This window comes from Rhipicephalus sanguineus, chromosome 5 (genome assembly GCF_013339695.2).
Source record: "Rhipicephalus sanguineus isolate Rsan-2018 chromosome 5, BIME_Rsan_1.4, whole genome shotgun sequence".
NCBI classification, from domain to species: Eukaryota; Metazoa; Arthropoda; class Arachnida; order Ixodida; family Ixodidae; genus Rhipicephalus; species Rhipicephalus sanguineus.
This window is the reverse complement of record NC_051180.1, coordinates 26,772,130-26,793,449: the sequence shown is the minus strand read 5'-3', so window position 1 is coordinate 26,793,449 and position 21,320 is coordinate 26,772,130. Positions and strand designations below refer to the sequence as shown.

General features: G+C 45.2%; 1 protein-coding gene across 6 annotated transcripts in view; it reads left to right on the top strand.

Annotated features, from left to right (window-relative positions):
- Positions 1-19,517, top strand: part of LOC119393390 (fibroblast growth factor 1) — a 49,312-nt gene extending 29,795 nt beyond the window's left edge. The window contains exons 3-5 of one of the 6 annotated variants that reach the window (XM_037660367.2): positions 5,127-5,237; positions 11,861-11,964; positions 12,704-19,517. In XM_037660367.2, coding sequence (XP_037516295.1) covers positions 5,127-5,237; positions 11,861-11,964; positions 12,704-12,901 — 413 coding nt within the window. In that variant the 3' untranslated portion in view covers positions 12,902-19,517. The remainder of the gene's footprint in view (positions 1-5,126; positions 5,238-11,860; positions 11,965-12,703) is intronic. The other 5 variants (XM_037660370.2, XM_037660369.2, XM_037660371.2 and 2 more) reach the window with 5 other exon arrangements.
- The last annotated feature ends 1,803 nt before the right edge of the window (positions 19,518-21,320 follow it).

Here is a 21,320-nt window from a genome sequence, read left to right as displayed (position 1 = left end):
CTCTAAGAAAAGATCGAGTGAAAATATTCGGGTAGCTACGCACTAGTGGTGCTGAGACTGAGGAAACAGCGGAGCTCGCCCCCTCCCACTCACCTTCACTTCCGTTTCCCACGTACGGTGACATACCGGCACGATACCCAGTGCTTCGCCACTCGTCATGATTCACATTAGTGGATAGATAGATAACTTTATTGTACACCGAGGGAGGAGAGCCGGGTTTTACCCCGACGCCCCTGCGGGCCGCTCCCACGTTGGAACAGGCAGGGAGTACCTGCCTGCGGCATCGTGGGCCCCTTGGATTGCCCGAAGCTGACGGTGACGATCCGTACTTCTGATGGCGGAATAAAACCCTTGTCTTGGGATGATTTGCGCCTTGAGTTCCTTGGGTATGTGGGGGCAGTCCCACATCACGTGCTCAAATGTACGATGCGGTGATTTTTTTTTAGTCGATCTATTTTTAGAGTGCAGCTTGTAAGGGCAATGCTCGCAAAGTGAAGCTTGAACAGACAGTAACGCCTTTCAGGGCTTATTCGCACCTGGCTATCGGGTGCGAACGATTGCGATTTGCGACCAAGAAGCGACTCACTGGGACCAATGCTGTCATTGAGGCTGGCGTGGCTTGTTATTTAACTGCGAGCGACTGAAATGGACAAGGCACAAGGAACAGAGAAAAACGGATCACTGTACTTGTATCTTGTCCATTATTTTTTTTTTTGCGGTTAAGAAATCCGACTTATTAGTTCAACAGTTTGCCCTTCTGAATTATACACTGCTTACCGGAAGGTCGCGGGATCGAATCCCGGCCGTGGCCTCCGCACTTTCGGTGGAGGCGATTTCTGGGGCCCAACATTACGGCATCCCCCATAATCATATCGTGGCTTTGGGACGTAAAACCCGAACAATTATTATTATCACTCTGAATTATACGGTGTGGCCTGCCCGTTGCCACACCGAAATGCGTCACGATTGGTGCCGTTCGCGTCTTCTTGCACCACCGATTGCCTCGTAAAACAACCAAACGTACGGTGCAGGCGCATGTGATTGGTTCGCAACAGGGGCGTAGCCAGAAATTTTTTTCAGGGGGGGGGGTTCAACCATACTTTATGTATGTTCGTACGTGCGTTTGTATGTGTGCGTGTATATATACGCAAGCAAAATTGAAAAATTTCGGGGGGGGGGACTTTGAACCCCCCCCCCCCTTGGCTACGCCCCTGGTTCGCAAGCATCGCGAATGCGTGGCGCGCGGCTGAAATATTACGTCATAATGGGCGACTGAGCCAAAACAGTAATTTTTTGAACAAATAGCCCATTTGCGACTACGTGCCCCAGGCCACTTCGCGACTAACTTGACCGTGGTACCGCTGCGTATCACTGGTGTGAATGAGCTTTAGGATTAAAGGAGCCCTGCAACACTTTTTGAACATGGTCAGAAATGCTGCCGATCGGTAGTCGAGGCTCCTGAGAACACGCGAGCCAAATATTACAGCGCAGCACGTGGCCTGGAATTTACAAATAATTCTGTCAGCTAGAAATCGTTCCCTCTTCTTTCTACAGATTATGCCATATACCCAAATGACCGCGCCATATACCCAAATACACGACCATTGGCTGATTTGAGCATCGTGAGCTGCATAGTTACTGGGGCCGCCGCAAGAGGCCGCCACGTGCCCGCGCGCTCGCGATCACACTGAAACTAAGCCACGCGTTCGAAGAAGAAAAAAAAAAGGAATAAGTGCTCAAGGTCATGACGCGCGGGCGACGTAACTTCTTTCCCCTGTGCCTTCCCTCCCTGCTTAGCTCCCAGCGCGCTCGTCGGGACGTGAAGAGAGAACGCAATTACAGCGTGCGACAAATCTCTAACTCCGCTCGTACTTGACGGATTCTAAACATTTTTGAGGCGGTCGATTCGTGAGGCAATTAGCTCCTTTAGTGAAGCCATTCGACGGTTACTTGGAAAAGTGTTTCAGGGCCCCTTTAATTGCAAGAATTTACTATGCTTAATTGCCCGATATCTCCGCTTTCTGAACATGGTGTACAGTCCCAAGTGTGTGTTTTCGAGTATAATTAATCAGGCCCATGTTACAAACGCATAAAACTCAAAACTGGCGAAATCGTTAACGCTTGACGAGCACTGCACATATCGAATGTGAAACAGCGCGAAAGAGTATGAGGAAACAAGAGTTCGAACAGAGCGCTGTCCCAGGGGAGTACACAAGCCACTTTCGTTGTTTCCATGCTGAGTTTATAGTTAGAGTGCCGTTTCCAAGCGGGTGTAGTGCAAGTGAGCCCGCGGTTAGCTGTTCACTGCAGCAAATTACTTTCCCCTCAATTGCAAATGTAATAAACGAAAGGTATTACGAAATGTAAATGTGTTTCGCGCCCTATTCACTGTTTTGAATGCATCGAAGGCGTCGTACAGCTCAAAGTACGGCTGACACTTTATTCTGTAGAAAGATTTATTATTGTGATGGTATTTTCACTCGTGTGTGAAAGGTCCGCGAGACTGGTACAATGTCGATCTTATAACTTGTTTAGTACAAATACTACAGCATTTGTACTAAACAAATACTAAACCAGGTTGATTTGTTCTCTATAGAGAACTCAGCTCAGGTTAACCTCCCTACCTTTGTTTCATCCTTATCCACCTCCTCCGTCTAGAAAACAAAGATGTCTAACCTGATAAATTCGCTTTTGTAAAAAATGTGTCCCAGCTGGCTGTACAAATAGAAAGGATATTCTTTGTAGATAACCCTTTGGAGATAGCTCGCCCAGCGACATGCATTATTGAACCCTTATGAACTTGAGCCAGCGATACTTCCACTCATGCAATTTCTCAAGTAGTTTTTGTAGCACTTTCTTAGCGATACGTTATGGTAAACTACGCCTAACTTCTCATTGTGTTAATCCTCAATAAACTTCCTCAGACGTCACATTAATTCAAAAATGAAATATAAGGGCATTCTCTTTCATCGCTGAATCGGGTGACAGCTTTGTCTTACAACGCCCACTATTTCAGCGGCCAGCAGCCAGCGTGTTCTGCTGCTGCATATCGTACCAGCAAAATCTAGGCGTCTAATGCTATTTGGCGCAAAATTAAAACATATGCATCATACGAAGATTATTAAGAAGTCTATCCTTCCCAAGTTTTTTTCGTTTTCAACGTACAGGTATACGCCGCTGTAAATTCAGCTATGTTGTAAAGATAAGATTAACACTTGCTGATGCAAACTAGTCCTTATATGATTCACACGGGAAACAACTAAACTTATATAGAACCGCCGAAATATTGCTTATTAAAAATTAAACTTAATACCTGGAGTTTTACTTGCCGAAACCGCTATGTTCTCGTGATACATGTCCTAGTGATACACTACGAATTAATTTTGAGCACGTGAGGTACTTTAACGGGCACTCAAATCTAAATATATGGTAGTTTTTTCATTTATCCCCCACTGAAATAAGGTCACCTTTGCCAAGAATCAAATACACTCCCGTGATTAGCAGCGTCATAGTTACTATAAGCCGCCCCAGCGGTTTTCTTTTTTCTTCTTTAATCATAAGCAGTAATATAGAATACATGATCTGCTGATAAACATGCCTTATTTCTTGTACCACGTTGTTTGGTAGTCCACTTGCTTTTCCGACAAAGCAGCCTGCAAGTTGTCGTCCCGTGTCCTGCTGTCCAACATTTTTTTTCTTTTTTCCCCTTTCTATTCATCGTTGCTTTAACCACCTGCACATTCTTCCGTGTACACCCAAGTTCCGCTTTCCATGTGTTTATCGTCTATATTTTCTTGTTGCTTCACGCAGTAGCATATGCCCCTGTGTTGCTGTCTTATCCTGTTATAGTACTTCCATCAGTGTCTCCCCAACGTTCTCTATCATCGTCGGTATCGTGTTATCAAAGAATACAATAACATACACTCTAATAGGCGTTTTTTATGAGGAAGACGAAAAAGAGAAGTTAGCTTCAAATTTGGGAAGCTTTCCTGCCCATATAGTTGTAGCGAAGCTACAACTTTCTAAAAGTTGTTGTCCCCCTTTCTAAAAATGAGACCTGGCTCCTTGTACAAAAGCTTCGATACTAGCCGGGGAACATGTATGTACAGGCTGTTTCACGCTTAGGGGAAAACGTGAAGCGCCTTGCGATGCGCTCCGTGTTTTCCCCTAAGTGTGAAACAGCCTGCACATGCCTCTTCGCTGTAATTCCTCCACTGTAATTCCGAACAAGTTTGTCTGGCGGCCGAAATGTGTTCCGTAGCGATGCGTCCATGAGTACACAGCGTTGTTGCCTGTTTGAGTCGCTACAGTCAGCATCGATACAAATACACTACCTGTGTATGTGCAAGGCGCTGCCAACAGAGATGATGAGTCGGCTGGTAAGCGCAGAAACGCGCAAGTACATACAGTATAAACATTTTCGGTGGTATCAGTGATTACCAAGTTGAAGAATGAAGTCTACGTTCCTTTGTGTGTAAATTGCAGTGGCCGCGCTGCCCAGAACTGCACATTAATGTACAACTAAAGCAGGAATAGAACCTTACTCTGGCCTCGTTTTCGAAAAGAACCAATGTCAAACGTCGAGAAAATGTGCCACGAGAGATGTGTTTTCTTTTTCAACTCCCCGCAAGCTTTACGTTTGTCCGCCCCTTCTCTGTCTGTGTTTTGACTATCCGTGCCCCAAGGCTTATCGCTATTTGTGTATGAATTCATCGCATAGAGAACCTGCGATGACCCAGACGGTCCAGTGCATCTGTTGCCTCGTCCATCATCGCTTTCTCATGTGTCCGTAATGTGTCTCCTCGCTATGTGCCTCACTGCCCTTCATATCCTGTACCGCCTGTCCGACGTCGATCCGCTCATGTGGTTCATGTCCACGACATTCGCTTCCTCTTCATCGCATTCCCGTTCTGCCTTCATCGCTTTGACAATTCTTGTCACGTGGCTTCTGCGAGCGCAATAAGCTAAAGCATCTCCTCATCACCTGCAGAGCACCCGAGACCTCGCTATATCGTCCTCATCATCTTCTTTGGATATGTCTATAACCTCCGGTCTGACGGTGTTTGCCCTTTGTTTGTTTGTTTCTTTCGCCCTCATCCCACGTGATGTGCTCATCGGCGACGAAGAAGCTGCGGAAGGCGTTGACCTAGAAGAGCGGGTCGAAGACGGTGATGTCGAAGAGGACGCGGAGCCTGTCGGTGTTGTCCACGGCACACAGGAGCACTTCGCTGAAAACGGTACAGGCTCTGCGTCATAATACTCGGTATTCGGATCACTACGTACTAATACAGGTTGCGCTGCATACAAGTCACTACTTACCAATGCAATCTGCATACTCATCCTCTACGCGAACTGCTACGGATTCAAATCAAATGTACGGCAACGGTACTATGCCCGCTGCATCGTGAACAGAAACTTTGTGGGCTCCGGAACTTCAGTATGAATCATGATTTTGTGAGTGACAACAAATGTTTTTATTTTTATTCAGTATTTACGAGGCAATGAATAAACAGCAACGTCATATGCAAATTATTCAAATGTCACGCATACCGGCCACAGACTCCGGGAGTACACGCGAGCTGACATGGTGAAAAAACAATACGGAACTTTCAAAATATGTCTTTCGTCTACAGTATTGCTCACGTATCTCACTTGACCACACCGGATGAGGCAATATCCATTACGTCACGCACAATGCTAGAAACCTTGCCCAGCCTGTTATTATTCTCGACAAAACAGTGGCAACCTTCCAGGCTCTCGGATTTCTTTGTTCAGTGGCCTGACTCCAGAAAGATACATGCTGCCAGTTTGGTGAGCCCGTGTAAACACGTTTTTCTTTTCGCCGTTTACTCTGTCCGGTATGCGGCCATTAAAGTTTGTAGATCTGCACGTACGGCTGCAACTCCTGCGTCTGCGAGATACCGGGCTCCCTAACGCTGCGCACGGAGGTCACTTCTCTGCGGGCAACTGCGGAAATATGCGTTCTCGCGTTACGGTTCACACAAAGTACATGACGGGTCACAACACTTTTCCTTGCCTCGTGAGCACACGCGAAGCACTCGCGTAAAGGAGTGCTTGTGTCGCAAAACTCAATTGTATAAGTGCGTGAACTTTTCTGTAAGTGCCGGCCGAGGATCGTAACATCACCCGCTGTGTTCGCACGCTGTACACGCCTTTGCTGTACGGGGAGTGTATATCATTTTAATAATGTAATTCGAGTCATTGTTCACGTGCAACTTTTCACACGCCGAGAAACTTGATGCCCGGTTGGTTGTAGGGCTTTTTACTTGCATGTAAACCCCCTAGCCATGAAAAAGAATGAGCGCTGCATTACCACGTTCCCTTGACACCTATGACTATAGGCTGGAAGCGTATACGGCTGTTGTTATGGATGTCTGTTTGTTTGCTTATTTGACCTCATGGGTGACCGATATCTAGCGAACCGAGTCTCCTATATCTCTCTGACATGCACTAGTCTCAATCGCGTGTGCCTCGATCAAAGAGATATAATTTAATTGAGCTGCACGCCGTTTTTTTATATACATTGAACAGAGTAGTCAAGGACAAATTAAATTTTACTGCTCTTGCTTTGTTTCTTTTTATTTCCGTTCCATTTTGGCTGCGAGTAACTTTCCGTGAAGGGAGCGCCGAAACACCCACTCAGTCATGCAAATGTCGTTTTGTTTTAACGTTTGTTTCCTTGCTTATAACAGGGATATCACTTTGTTTATATGTGTGCTGGCTGGCGTGATCTTCTTTGTACACGCTTGTCTGTCCTGTAGTATACTTTTGTATGCATAAATCTAACCTGTTCCGGTGTCATTCATAAACTAACACGCAAAAGATAATTCAAATTCACGTGCCGAAAGACTGGCGCTTTGTCAATGAGTACCCCATGTGCTTTACTCTTCGTAAAAGTGCAGAATGCATATTAGAACAATGTAGAGGTACAGACACGCAACAACGAATGATCCGAGGAGTTGCTGAATTGCATATGTTGCACGAAGCAAGCAAGACTCACGCTGTTATAACATCACTTGGCTGAAGATTTACTGTACGGGTTTGTTGCAAATTCTTAACTGTTGTTGCAAACAGTAGTGGCCACTGTTTGCCTCTGCAAGTAAAACATACTTTAGCCCTAAAATAATTAAAACCTTTCTTGCATCACCGGTGGCACACGTACACCATCAATAGTCTTTCTGTTGCTATAACATTAGCGCCCTGTGATGGAATATGGCAGTAATGCTAACGTGCTGTCACAGCCACGTATCTTGTTTACTGAATTTAGAAAGAGTTTTTGATTTGCAGAGAGAGAGAGAGAGAGCGAAATAAGTGATGGGCGGAGAGGTTAATCGCAAGATAAATATCAAGTTTGCTATTTTATGCTGCGGAATAACGAGATACAAAACGGTATAAAAGGAAAGAATGAAAGAAAGAAAGAGAGGGAGAGAGAGGTAGAAATATAACACACACACACACGCGAGCAAACACGGAAGTGTCATAGTCGTTCAACGAGGCTGGTTGTTGGTAGAAACTCCAGCGTCTTGGTCGCTCTCTGATGTGAGGATCGTACGTTTCAGCATTCCGAGATTGAGTGCTCGGAAAGCAGCTGGTCGTCGAGGCGGGCTAACACAGCTGGAAGGGTCTGTCTCTGGGAACTGTAGGGAGGACGAAAACAGAGGAATGTGTTCAATGTCTTCATCGCTGTCGCAATGGTCACAGGCAGCACTGTCTGCCATTCCGATACGGCAAGCAAAAGCACTCGTAAAGGAAGATAAAATGCACACATATATTTCCGGGTACGTGGACTGGCAGGAAAATTTTGATAACTGACCTTTTCTTTTCGTGAAAATGAATAAAAGTAGGGCATTGTGAAAAAGTTCGATGTAGGGCACCCTGGTAGCCACTTCCAGCTATGGTGGAAATGTAATTGCGGAAGAGTAACTATTACTGTTCCGAAATTGAATGAATTAAGGGCTCGTTTCTTTGTTGAACACAACCTAGTTAAACCAGCAGGGAATCAAGCCAACGGAGGCGTAGGGAACATTTGTAGTTTTTTAGCTGTAGCGTAGTAATTACCAGATAAACGGAAATGTATTAAAGGGGTTGAAAATCAACTTGTCGCTTGTAAAGGCCGAACCCGCAACATCCTGATAACGCATCCGATGCACTACCAATTGATCTATACTGGCGGTCGATTTCCCATTCACTTTATTTCGTATTTCTGTCTGTGTAATCCTGCGAGTGTTAGCCAGCGTGCCACTCGTAGCCATGACGGCGACTGTGGAACACTGTTTTTGCCCGCTGGCGTCACGTAGAGCGTTACCTTGGCTTGTAGTTCAAAGGTCGTGACGGTGTCTAATAGTTCAAGGAGCGAGAGCAGTATGTTCTCGTCATGTATGCCAGGCCACGCACCTGACGGTCCGCACTGTCCTCCTGCCTCGGCCCTTCACTTGGCAGGCAGTTAAACAAGTGCACCGGGAATACGGCCATCTTTCAAGCTCGTATAATTAGCAACAAACGAAGACAAACAGCCGGCAGCCTCGACGGCTTGGTGCCAAGTCAGCATAACGACAAGCAGACCTGTCTAGCTTTCTGACTAAACAGTCGCGAACATGCTAGAACGTCTGCGTTAGTTCCGGGGCTCCCAGTACATATGCATGCCTTTCCACTCGCTAACGGCCACTTTTTGGCATGCATGTGCCTGGCTTGGCTCTACATACGTTTTGTGCCGTATTATATGCGTAAGATAAGGGAACATTCATGACATGAACCATGTGGTGCCCGCTGTGCTAGTAATGATAAAAAAAAGTTTTGACGAGCCAGCGTAGTCATAACTCTAACCTGGCCAGCTGGGTCGTGAACTGTTCTTTCCGAGCATTTTTAGCGCTGAGCACAGAGAAATGGGCATAGTAAGATTAACTTTCATTGGGAAGTTAAAAAGAAATTTGAAGACGCGCATGTGCAGAAATTATTATATGCAATACTTTCCCTTCTAGCCGTTGTCGAAAATGTTAGACACGCCTCAGCCACCTTTTCTCTCGAGGAAATAACCCATTGTCAAGTTTCCATCTCACCCAGCGAAGGAGATGCAAAGTTTTTATTTATTTCTGATACAATGAACCACTGCTGCATCTTTTTTCCCTCCGGCTGCTCTGGAAACGATGAACTTTTTTTTTACTATCAAGAATAAAAATTACATAAATTTTCAGGTTTGGCATATCGAAACCACTATATGCGTATTAAGCGCATCGCAGCGATGGGTTCCGCATTAATTTTGACCATCCTATGTTATATAACGTCCACCTCTGTCTTAGTACACGATGGCTACTGAATTTCACTTCCATCGAAGCGCGGGCGCCACGACTGGGATCAAACCCACGAGTCACGCTGCTGGGCAGCGTGACGCCATCTATTGGGCTACAATGGCAAGTGGCGGGTAAATTTTGAAAGTGAAATCAAGGTATGTAACAGCGTATCAACAATCGAGCACCACAGCCTTCATGTGCTCTATGGAAAAGCTCCAACGGATTTTCTGTCTTCATTGCGAAAGGGGGGCGGGGGGGGGGAGCAGGGTTGATTAGCTGTAATGCGAAATTCTGAGGACTCTTGCTATCAGGTCGGCCATATATCGTCTAATCAAGGCACGCTGACATGTTTTCGCGTTGTTCCCCGAAGAAGAAACAGTGACACGTTAGTTAATCGATTGTTCCTTCATATCTGCTCTTGGGATGAGTGGATGAGACAGTAGTACTGACGTCATAGCTGTATAAGTTATGGAACGCTACCTCCACCCACAGCCGACACAGGAGCCGATCCCTTCACGTCGTGAAATATTCGTTGGCAAGTGTAGATGTAATGATGGATTGATGCTGTATAAGCGACAGCTCCAGTCCTGTGAAGGATTTAAATGATCAGACGTGACAGCAAGCGCGATATAACGGAGCTCTCATGTAGCGCCTTCTATGGATAGCGGTATAAAACGTATCGGAGCTCCAGCGTTGGCAAAGCGGGCCGCCTCATCGCCGAGGTGGCTGCCAACGATGTCGCAGCGTCCCCGAAGCCACTGAATGAGAACGAGCTGCATCTTCGCCATAGGGATGCTATTCACTAAGCTTTATCACCACGTAAATGAGATAGCCATGTATAATCTGACATTCCATCAATCGGCATTCTGATGTCTCTTTGTGTTCTCGGTCCAGTACGCTGTTCTGTCGATAAACTTTGCTAACACACAGCGGCAGCAAGCAGAACGCTGGTCTTTGGGATGGTTACTGCACATACGCACATATTTCTATATTTTCTTGCAGACACAGCGTTTCTCCCTTTTGTCAGGGAGATTTTCCTCCCTAACAACCAAGCCTACCAATACCGAAGCCATAAGCAACAGAAACGCATCTCTGCTTTTTGAAGCGTCTACGCTAGTGATGCAGAACTATCGATGGCACTATCGATACTATCGATAGTTGAGTCACTATCGAACTATCGATAGTAAAGAATACTATCGATAGCGCTATCGATAGTAAAAAGTTCGATGGCACTATCGATAGTATAAAACCAGCAGCACGAACTCATTGCAGAATAAACTTGGTTCCCCGCGCGCGCGGTACATAGGAGAGCCGGAGAAGCAGGCTGAAGGGCAAGAAAGTTGACAGGCCAAGAAAGTTGACAGGCTTGTGTTCTTCACCAGAGTGCTTTGCTGACACATGGTCATAAAGTAAAACTCTTCAGCTCAACGAAAAGGAAGCCGTTACATGTGGTGTAACTGCGCGGCTTCAAATTTGTGTTGCATTTTATGATTTCAAAATAAAAAATTATGAAGAACTAACTGTTAATTGTAAGGTGTAACTGGTAGCTTTTGGATATGACTTCCTTGATTGACATATTCAGCCCTTTTCACTACGGAAATAACTTATTTCTCTCGCCAAAAATTGTTCATAAATTAAGCGAAGCTGATAGTAGGCTATCGAAAATATTTTGACAATATGGCTGGCCAGCAGCAGCATAATTATTCACACCACTATCGATAGTATTGTCGTGTTGTGGCGGTAAAGAATGCTGCAACAAGACTGGGAAATATGGAGCTCTTTATTTGGGCGATCTTGTGACCAGAAAATCAAAACTCAAAATACAAGCGATACAGGCTGCGCACTGAGAGCGGCGAGAACAGTCGACGGCAGTCGAGTAATCTGATCACCGGTGGAAAGCGTAGTCTTTTATACATCAGTCATCGAACCTTACAGCGTTATCGCTGGTGCTCGCTTAAGCTCTCGAATAAATTTTACTATTCGCGTCCGGCGCGTAACCTTAACAGAATGATCTCAAACAATCGTGAAGCTTCTCAAACATTACGGCGCGGCCTGCGTCAAACGTTGCTAACAGTTTTTCTGGGTGAAACCCGAATACATCAAAACAATGCAATAAACAGGCGTGGCAGTAATATCGCTAGTAATATTTACCGTGGTACTACCGAGTGCACTATCGATAGTTTGTCGATAGCAGTACTATCGATAGTTTGTCTGCACTATCGAAAGTTTCAAAAAAACTATCGATACTATCGATAGTCAATTTACCGATAGTTCTGCATCACTAGTCTACGCACCTATTTATACTGATAGAATTATCTCGCAAAAGGACGTCGCTCTCTGTGTTCATTTATTTCCCTCGTAATATTTTGTCCCTTTCCTTTATTTAGTTGCTGGTATTTAACCTAACAATCAAAATATCTGTATGTTCTGAGTGTCTCAATTGACATGCGCCATTTTTTGTTCAGCTCTCTGCATGGATGCGACTAATTTGGTATCGTTAGTAGCCGGACGAAATAAGCAATCCAGTGTACAGTACGTTATATTTTTTTCAGCAATCCTGGAGCTTCTTTCGCACGACATTGGCCAAGTGCGAATCCGTGGCGTCGAGACGGGACTGTTCGTCTGCATGGACGCCGAAGGCAGAGTATACGCCAAGGTAAATACAGTGAACGCGATTCCGTTATAAATGCTGTGTGCTTTTCTGCGCCCACGTGCAGTCGGCTAGGAACGTACTCAACCTTTTCCGCACCCTTTTCCTGTACACAAAAATAGAGCAAAGCAAACTCAACGGAGAGCCGTCTTTCCCCGTGCTGTCAGTGATCCTGTCTCTGTCCGGATGTCTGAATGTGTTTCTTTGTCTGTGAAAGCGAGCGTTTGGCTTGGCAGAAAACCGTAGGAATTGTTTGCATATGCTAAAATCGCCAGACAGAACACATTCCGGAAAGAATTGTGTAGCTAAAATCGAAAGTGTATTCAGTGTGCGAGTTTTATATAAAATAAGCCACATTCGCAGCTGGTTCCCTTTCGAAAAGTCGAATTAAAAACCTCTTATGTTCTTGTCATTGAGGTGGTAGAACAACCTTTTTAGTATGCTTAGCTAGTGTTAGCGCGTAAATTTACGAGCTCGAGTTTATGCTAGTTGAATTATTCTTTGTGAGAAACATTAAAATCTTAAGAGCACGGGAAATTCGCTATTCAGGCTTTCTCGCAGCAATAATACAGAACAGCCTTCTACGAACAAACGTTGTCTAGGGAGCCTTCCGGGATGTAAAGCTCAATCGAACTATAACTGGGCCTTTAAGATAAGACAGCACTTCCTGACACATTCCGGAATATCTCCTAACACACGCGCGTCTTCTTTTCGCTATCTCCCCTTCTTTGTTGCGCTGTTCCAGAAGAACCGGATGGACGAAGAGGGCATCTTCTACGAGATGTACGAGGGCGGCTACAACCTCTACCTGAGCAAGCTGAACAAGGACAAAGGCTGGTACCTGGGCATCAAGAAGTCGGGCGTGCCCAAGCCGGGACCACGCACGGCGCGCGGACAGAAAGCCGTCCAGTTCCTTCCCAGGGCCGCCAAGCCACGCTCCTAGTCCTTCTACTCCCGCAGCCTCGGTGCTTCGTCAACAGCCTGCGGTGCTTACATCCTAACGTCGAAGGCTCCACCAGGAAACGGAGGACGAGACATCGCCTGGCACCAGCCACGCAGCCACACGGAGATCGGTGTGCGCATGCGTGTGACGCATGGGTCTGTCGGAGTCGAAAGTCAGGACGTAGGCTTCCGCGGACGAAATTGAACGCAAAAGAGGTGTGAGAGACGAGGAGCGATCACGTGTCACCGAGTTCAGAGGCCCTTATACAATGGACCGAGGACCTGAACAGTTGTTACGGCTTTGCACTTTTACCTTCAGACCAGCTGAAGTTACAAGGCGTGAAAGAAAGTTAGACGGCATGGCTCGAACTGGAAGACACGGTGGAACGAACACAGACGAGCATACTTATTTTTGGTAATTGCAGGAAATTACCTTCAAACGTCGTCAGGGAAGCTTCAGTTGACTGCCTTACTCGCAGTTTCTTTCCTACTAAAGCATGACACATGCTGGGAAGATCTCGTCCTTAAACAAAAACAAGTTCGGAGCGTAGCTAAAAGAAATGAAATTACTATACGAGAAATAAAAGGCGTACGTGTGAATAGGTTGTAAGAAGCTGGTGCGAAGTAAAAAAAAAAGAACGAAATACAGCTGTTGACAGAATGCTGCCAGTCGTTTGACGTGCCACTTTGAAGTATCCCTTGCCAAAACGAGGAACGACCAAATGCACTTAGCCCAACCTAGACGAACCTGCAAGTTTCCATTATAAGCCACTTCACGTAATGTTCAGAAGCCAAAGTGAATTTTTTTAAGCGCAGACGCTTGTTGGGAACGCTATGCCCTCCCAGCAGCCTCGATGTAAAGAAACAGCCGATCTACTGGGCGGCGTCACGTACCGCCAGGGTAATTCTTGTAAGAGTTAAGTCATGCAAAATTGCCGATTTCGCGTCAAAACAAAAAGAAAGAAAAATGAAAGAGACGGCAAAATCAATCGAGATGTCCCGGGCTCTCTCTCTCTCTCTTCTGCGTTCGGTTTCACAATGTGAGAACAAGGTGTTCAGTTTCTCTCGCTTGTCCGCACTCTTAATTATGACGGGACAACGACATGAATGCTCTGTCTCATCGGCCATATTTGGTGTTGTGAAAGGCTTCGCATCAGTAGTGGTTGTGCCGCAAGTTGCCGAGCCTCTGTTGTCGCATGCGAGTGATAATTGCTTTTTACGGATTCTGTAATAGACACTGTACTCGACGTGTACTGCTGTAGCTGTGCAGTGGATATGCGCAAATGCATTCTGACGTCAGCACCTTTTGAAATGCGGGTTCGGCGGCAAGGGTTTGTTATAACTTATGTAGTTTGAAGATGATTGAGTGATTTTTGCGCGCACTCGCAGCCATTTGTTGTACCATGATGGTAGCTTGGATTAGCTTGTTCAACTATAAGAATGGTAAAGCAGTGCGAATGGTTATTAAGCGGGCGGCTTAACCGTTCATAATGTCTTATGTACCCGTTATGTAAAAAACAGCGATCGCACTTTGGCGTTCACGTTTATAAACGAAGCAGGAGTGAAACGGGCAACTGTAGGCGCGAGCAGTTTTTATTGTTTTGCCACGGAGTTTGTGAAACTACCCTTGATCCTCTGCAATCACTTACTGCTGCGATTGTTCATTTTTCGCTAACGCCGAACTCCATCGGGAGTGGTGGACAATTGAACGCTGGCCAGTGAGGAAAAGCCTTACATATAGGTGTTCTGTGAAGGCAACTTCGGATTCGGGGGTTGTAGTGTGACGTAGAAACGTCCCAATAACTGTTGAGCGTAGTTTAGATGTCCACGGTTGTGCGTATGTGATTGTGGCCGATACAAACTTGCAGTTATGCCCAAGCCAAAGAATCAGCCACCGGTTTGGGTCGCTGTCTTCTCTGCCTCACTTGAACTGGCGTCTTCGCTGGAATGCTGTGATGAGATATAAATGTAGATAACCGAAGATGGGATGACGTACCGTAAGATGCGTTTGGCGCAGCTTTATGGAGCCATCGTAACACTGTATAAGGGCGTACCACTGATCCCTTTTTAGGACTCGAATCTATAACAAGCAGTAATCTAAACGAAGTATTCAGGGCGAGACACCTTACCTATATAGTAGTGTCTAAAGGACTTTCAAGAAAGCATACATCACTGTAGTTCCACTTTTAAGAAGTACCATAAGGCGAAAGGGTAATTGACGGCACAGTTAGTTGACTGTGTTCCTAGCCGAAAGAAAGAAGCGAAAAGAAGCATGCGTGAACTTTGTTGCTTATTTGTTGCAATTTAGCCAGTGACCGAATTCGTAAAGCTTTATTTCATAATTGCTCTCTGTCATTGATTAGTCAGCCGTCTTCGCTAATGATATGCCAAGCATCAGGATCTTGGTGAATATTTTTTTGCCTTACGAGAGGTTCTTGCGTGACACGTTTTCGTGGCCCAGATGTTCTTGTCGCTCAGGGTAACTCGTCTACCATTATTCATCGTCAGCGTAGACATATAGCTTTGTAATTATTTCATAGCGCAAAGAAATATTTTTTTTGTATTTTGACCGGCAGAGCGTATATCTACTTAAGTTAGTTAGAATTCTACCAACGTTTATCAGGTGCCTATTTCGCTTTAGGCTACCTGTTGCTACTTGCGAAAAGTGGATAGATTTGCTCGACGTTCTGAGCAAAGCTCTTTTTCAAGCTTAGACAAATCGAACTGACGGAATTTTCTGTTGGTGTCTACACTTTACTCAAGGAGCGGTTCGCCTCTTTCAGCAACATCTGCTGGTACAGAAAAGCACGAAGCGCAGTTTCCTTTGCGGAACGTCTACTTCTTATTGTTGCTTGAATGTTCATTGAAGGCCTTCGTTGATACTATGGCGAAGCTGCGTAGAAGAAAACATAGCCCTGGTTAACTCCAGGCTCCAATCTTATTTGCCATTTCTCTAGCAAAAAGATTGTTAACCTCGACCTGGGTTGAAGTGTAGTTGTAGGTATGTCGACAGAGGCAGAACGGTGTGCGGTTGGCGTTCGTCCAGAAACTTAGCTGCGCTTCATTCTCTACTACCATGCTTCCTGGTAAAAACAACAACAACAACAACAAACAACTGTGACATCCGCTTAGTCTCGAGGAAAAGTTAAATGGTTTTAACCAGAAATACACTTTTTGTTGTTATGGTGCTACCAGAATGGCGATATGCATTGCGATATACAAGTGCTGTTGGCTACTTCTTGTGGAATTGCGTCCAACTATATACAACCGGGGGGACTCTTACTGCGATTTACAGCAAACTTCACTTTACTTATCCGACAGCGTAAAGTTCCACAGTGAAAGACGCCTCCCAACTATTCGAGTGTTTGCGTGTATATATGGCGCCGGTATATACCTTGAAGAACCCGGTCGTGCTGATGTTTTGTATGAGGTACTCTCTGCCACAATGCCCATTAATGTGCTAGCGTGTGGTTTTCGGCTCGCCTCCCACTTTCACAGACCCTCCCTCCCCCGCCCCTTAAACTTTGAACCGTGCGCTCTGCAGCCTACTTCCTTCTCGATCGCTTCTTGCAGTGTTTTGACTTGCTTGACAGTCCGAATGTCTCGTAATGTAGCCTTGTTCACGCTTTCACTTGAGCAGTGGCCACAATGATGCCTTCGCAGCGACACGTGACAGACGAATTTTTGCCTGACACCTGTACACATTAATTCCTCTCTGATATGGCCAAAACGCTCTCTTTCTCTCGTTTCTGCCATTCATCCTTCAGTGTTTTTTTTTTTTTTATTCAAGCAAATAACCTCGCTCCTTGCCCGCACCGCATTGCAGATGTGCTTCACTCAATTGGTCTTTTCGTGTACGAGTAGTAGTCCAGCTAACGTTGCCCATCGAACCTTCTTCAGCTTCTTTCAAAGAAACCGAAAATACGCAGTACCACGTGTGTCTGTCGCAACGTGTACTTTTTTTGTGAACATTGCGAAAAGGTCAGGAAAGTAAAACAGCGAAACGAATCAAAGAGGGAGGCTGTACGTTGGTAAGGGCTTGGCTTTTTCGTCCTCTTAGGTCGTTTTTCAACCCAGACGGCTGCTCGCGCATCGTTTCCCCGCGCCGAGTTCCTAGAGACACTTCCTCAGATGCTATACATAGCGTTCTGCGTACGAGATAAGGGCACGGACCGGCAGTCAACATCTCCTCGAGCCCGTGACTGAACGAACGTATACGCACACAGCTGCAAAGATGGCCCTCTGCCAGTTCCGTCTCTCTTCTTGGGCAACTCTTTTTCTGTATATCTGTCTTTTTTTTTTAGTCTGAGCTCGATTGGTAAGCATTGAGGCATAAAGTCTGGAGGAAGACCGTGGGCGCATTCAAATGCCGACCGGAAGTCGGCTATTGTTCGTCTAGGCTACACAGGAAGTTGAGGAGGAGTGGTTTGAGCACTGTACACTTTCATCTTCCTGAGTTTTCGGTAATGTGTGAGTGCTGTGCTATGCGCACTCTTTCTCTGTCTTTCCTCTGCATCTTTCAGTCTCCCCCACCCTGTTCCCATGTGTGGGATAGCAAACCGATTTTCCTAAACTGCTTAATCTCCCTGCCTTTTCTTCTCTAATATTTCTTCTCTATCCATGCCCAACGACTACTGGCGACCACGGACGTTTAGATCGATCGATACATTACTCCCAGCTTCTGATTTGTTTGGGTTTCCTACTTCACTTTTCTCCGCCGCCATTGGTGATTCGCGTCGCAGGATATGAATTGCGCATTAGGAGGCTAGGACACCTGCAAAGGGGTGTACATTCCAAAACCGAGCACCTAATGATACTACGGATGCTCCGTGGGGAACAGCCTCATGTAAGCAGCCGATACCACTGTTGTGCAGGGTCTCTTGCCCATTGGTTTAGAAAGGACTCGAATTGCGTGGGCTTTTTCTTTTTTTTTTTTGTTGATGTGAATGACACTTAACCTATAAACAAGACAACAGTTTCATGAAAAGTTATGATTTTTGCAGCCAAAGGCGGCAGACATCAAAATGGGTGTAATACTCGAAGAAAGCATTGTCAAATGGTTAGTACGCAATCATAAATTCGCACTTATATCTTTAGAGGGTGCGCTGTGATTGCCAAAGGAAGAACTACAATGCGTCATTCGCGTCATCTTCGAAAACTGCTGGCTTAAAATGAGCGTCGAAATGCATATTCGTTGTGGTTAACCAGTTTCCGTGGTTATGGAAACGTGGAAGAATGTAAACGCATGATGTGTTTTCTCCCCAGTATCATTGCTATATTATAGCTATATTATCAAGCGTATCCCTTAGGAAGTTGGCCGCGTAAAAGTTACACCAGGTAAATGTAACTTGAGGGTATGAGGACGAATCATTCGATGACTGCTAGAAGTCCGCTAGATTTTTTTTTTTTTCTGTGGCAGTTGTCAGGCAATGCATATGCTCCACCTGCTGTTAAAAGCGGAGCACAGCAGGGTTAACACTGATAGGTCAAGTAAAAAAAAAGAAAAAAAAAGAAAGCTGTCTACGTGACTAGATCATGCCCGTTGGACGCCGTATCCTCAGACTTTTGCTGGACCGCGCTCCAAGTCGTAAAGCCCGTTATTCCAATTCTTCGCAAGGGATCGCGTGGCTCAGGATGTCATAAATGTACACAGGCGAAAGATGGAGCTCGAATAATTGGAGCTCGAATACTGCAACTTGTATTGAACCACCTCCACTCAAACCCAGGCACATAGCTGCAATTTTCCTGTGTTCGACATAAAGGTTATTGCGATCACAGGGATCGTCATGTCGGCAGACAAGAACTAAGACTTGTCAAAACCGTCTCGTCTTAACGTAACCTTCCTGAAAGTCGTTAATCTTAATGTGTGCGTAGTGCCGGTATAAAGCTGGCTTATTTGCCTTAACCTTACTTTCCACTGTTGCCGTGGTTGTACATTATTTTTGCTACCGTTCTCTGAGGATTCTTCACAATTCCTGAGCCCTGTTTTTGCTTTCGTGCTATTGTAGGGACGTACGAAACTGCTTTGAATGTACAGTATGTTGCTTCAGACTCCAGATGTTTTTCTAATGTATAGATAATACCTAGTTATGGCTTCTGTATGCAAGTGTTGTGCCCTATAGACGTAATATATCTTGCGGATCATTAACATTTGTTGTTATTGTATGCGTAACTGCGGAGTGTGTATGTACATTTCCGTTGTTGTGTGCTCGCTTTTGTACACATTGTCGCTGACAATGTTATACTCAGTGTTGTTTAGAAGGTTTTAGCATGCCGTCACTGGTCCACCGCTGTTGGCGCCGCATTCGAGTAGGCGCGACGAGATTGCTCGCGAATTGTCAGCTCGTGGCGGAGACAGTGGTGGTCAACGTAACAGTGCGCTAAAACTCTCTAATCTATGAAGCAGCTTCAGTGAAAACGCGCGCTCGAATGTATTGACAGATCGTCGCGTATGTGCAACGTACTTCACTGTATATCTAGTCATTGTGCATTTCGAAGGGGGTCCAATAAACATGCGACAATAGTTCCTTTCAAACCCCGACAGTGTGTGCCCTGTCCGCTTCTTGTTTCGCTTGTGCATATTAACTCAGGGAGATAACTTTTGCCGAAGACGTTTTTACATCAATAAAGACGTTTCTTACCAGTATTTGCGGGGCCTAAAATGAGTCTTGACTGTGCATGCCTCCACATGGAATTCCTTCAGAAAAAATATTCCTTAGAATACCGACCTCACAAGCCGCGGCACCAGAGCACTATAAATTTGCTATCGGAATTCCTACTAAAGGGGATCTCCATGAGCGACACAAGTACCGACAAGTGTTATTCCGTGCTGTGAACAGCAGTGATTGCTTGCGTGCACTACGTTTCTATCTCTTCGTATGCCTCACCTTTCTATTCTGCTCCCTCACTCTCAGTGTAGCGTAATAAATGGATTTTGAGCAGGTAAGCTGTCGTAGTTCGCCGAAGTTTGTGCGCATGCGCCACAGAAATTGGAGAAGCCCCACTTCCGTATACAATAGGTGCGAGTGTCAAACGAAAACGAACGTGTGAAAAAGAAAGAAAGAAAGAAAGAAAGAAAGAAAGAAAGAAAGAAAGAAAGAAAGAAAGGGAAAATAGAAACAAAGGGAATAAAGACAAAAAAGATAACAAGAACCAAGAGAGAGAAAGAAACATGCAAAAAAGGTATCCAAGAAACAGAGAGAAAGAGAAAGAAAGACAAGAAAGAAAGAAAAATCAATGAGAAACAAGGAAGGCCACCCGCCTGCGCTCTTGATTTAGGCTTGGAACCACTAGTGCGAGGCTGCCATAATATTTTCTTGTTATGGTCAATTTCACTACCTTTTCTTTCTTTCATCTCATCATTTCTTAACTGTCCACGAGTTAAAATTATTTACACAAAAGTGCTTACCAAACTTCCGAATAATGTTTTTCTTTGGATCGCCAAAGATAGCTCTTGGCGAATGTCATTCGATGGTGCCCAGTAGATGGATGGCGGTGCGTCATGACAAGAAGCACAGACTACGAGAGCCGACGTACGCATCTAATAGCTCTGTTTTTATTCTCACCGGCGGCACCTCTTTAACGGGAACCTGTACAACCAAGTGCACTAGTGTTTCTGCATAGTTCTCCCATCAAGCTACTGTCACTGTGGCGGGCCATCGAATTTCAGACATCGCAGACGTTAGCAGTTGACCACGAAAATCCCGCTACAACAACGCTTGACAAAAAAACTGAAGCCATCTGTTGATTGAGTACGTGAACATGTTACATCAAACGCGCGTTGTAAAGGTGTCCAATACGAACAACTTATTTTATGAATCACATTCCTCTGAGACTCGGAACTGATCAACAGCTGGTTACACAACCGCACTATCGACTCGTGAGAGGCTCGGTCGGAAAAATTGCCGGCGTTGTACGCCAGGATAACCGTTTCTGTCGTAGCACAACATCACCACTACCTACAACCAGGGTGTCGGAACGAAATGTTTTTCGTTTCGGTTTTAGTTTCGTTCCACCGCAAGAAGTTCCGTTCCGTTTCTGTTCCGGAACGAAAAAAAAAGAACGTTCCGTAACGGTTCCTAATGGTTTTTTTTCTTTTGTATGAAAATAAAGTGTGAAAAAGGTAAGGCAATCATTAAAAAAAAACATTGGATTTGTGATGTAGTTACTTGCCCTCCTCTTAAGAAAGTGGGACAAGGGTAAAATACGTTCATCAGAGGTGCGGAAGTAACTGTAACACGTATTCCTACCAACCAGCACAAACCAGTATTCAGTTCAAAGTCATAGTATTTATTTTCTCACAAGACAAATACGAATTTTTTTTAGTTGGCTTAATGCTTTGTGTCAAGGGAGTGAGCACGATCTCAGAAGTAGCACGTCATTGAGTGTACTAGAGCTCTTATGTGCGAGACCGCTGTTCT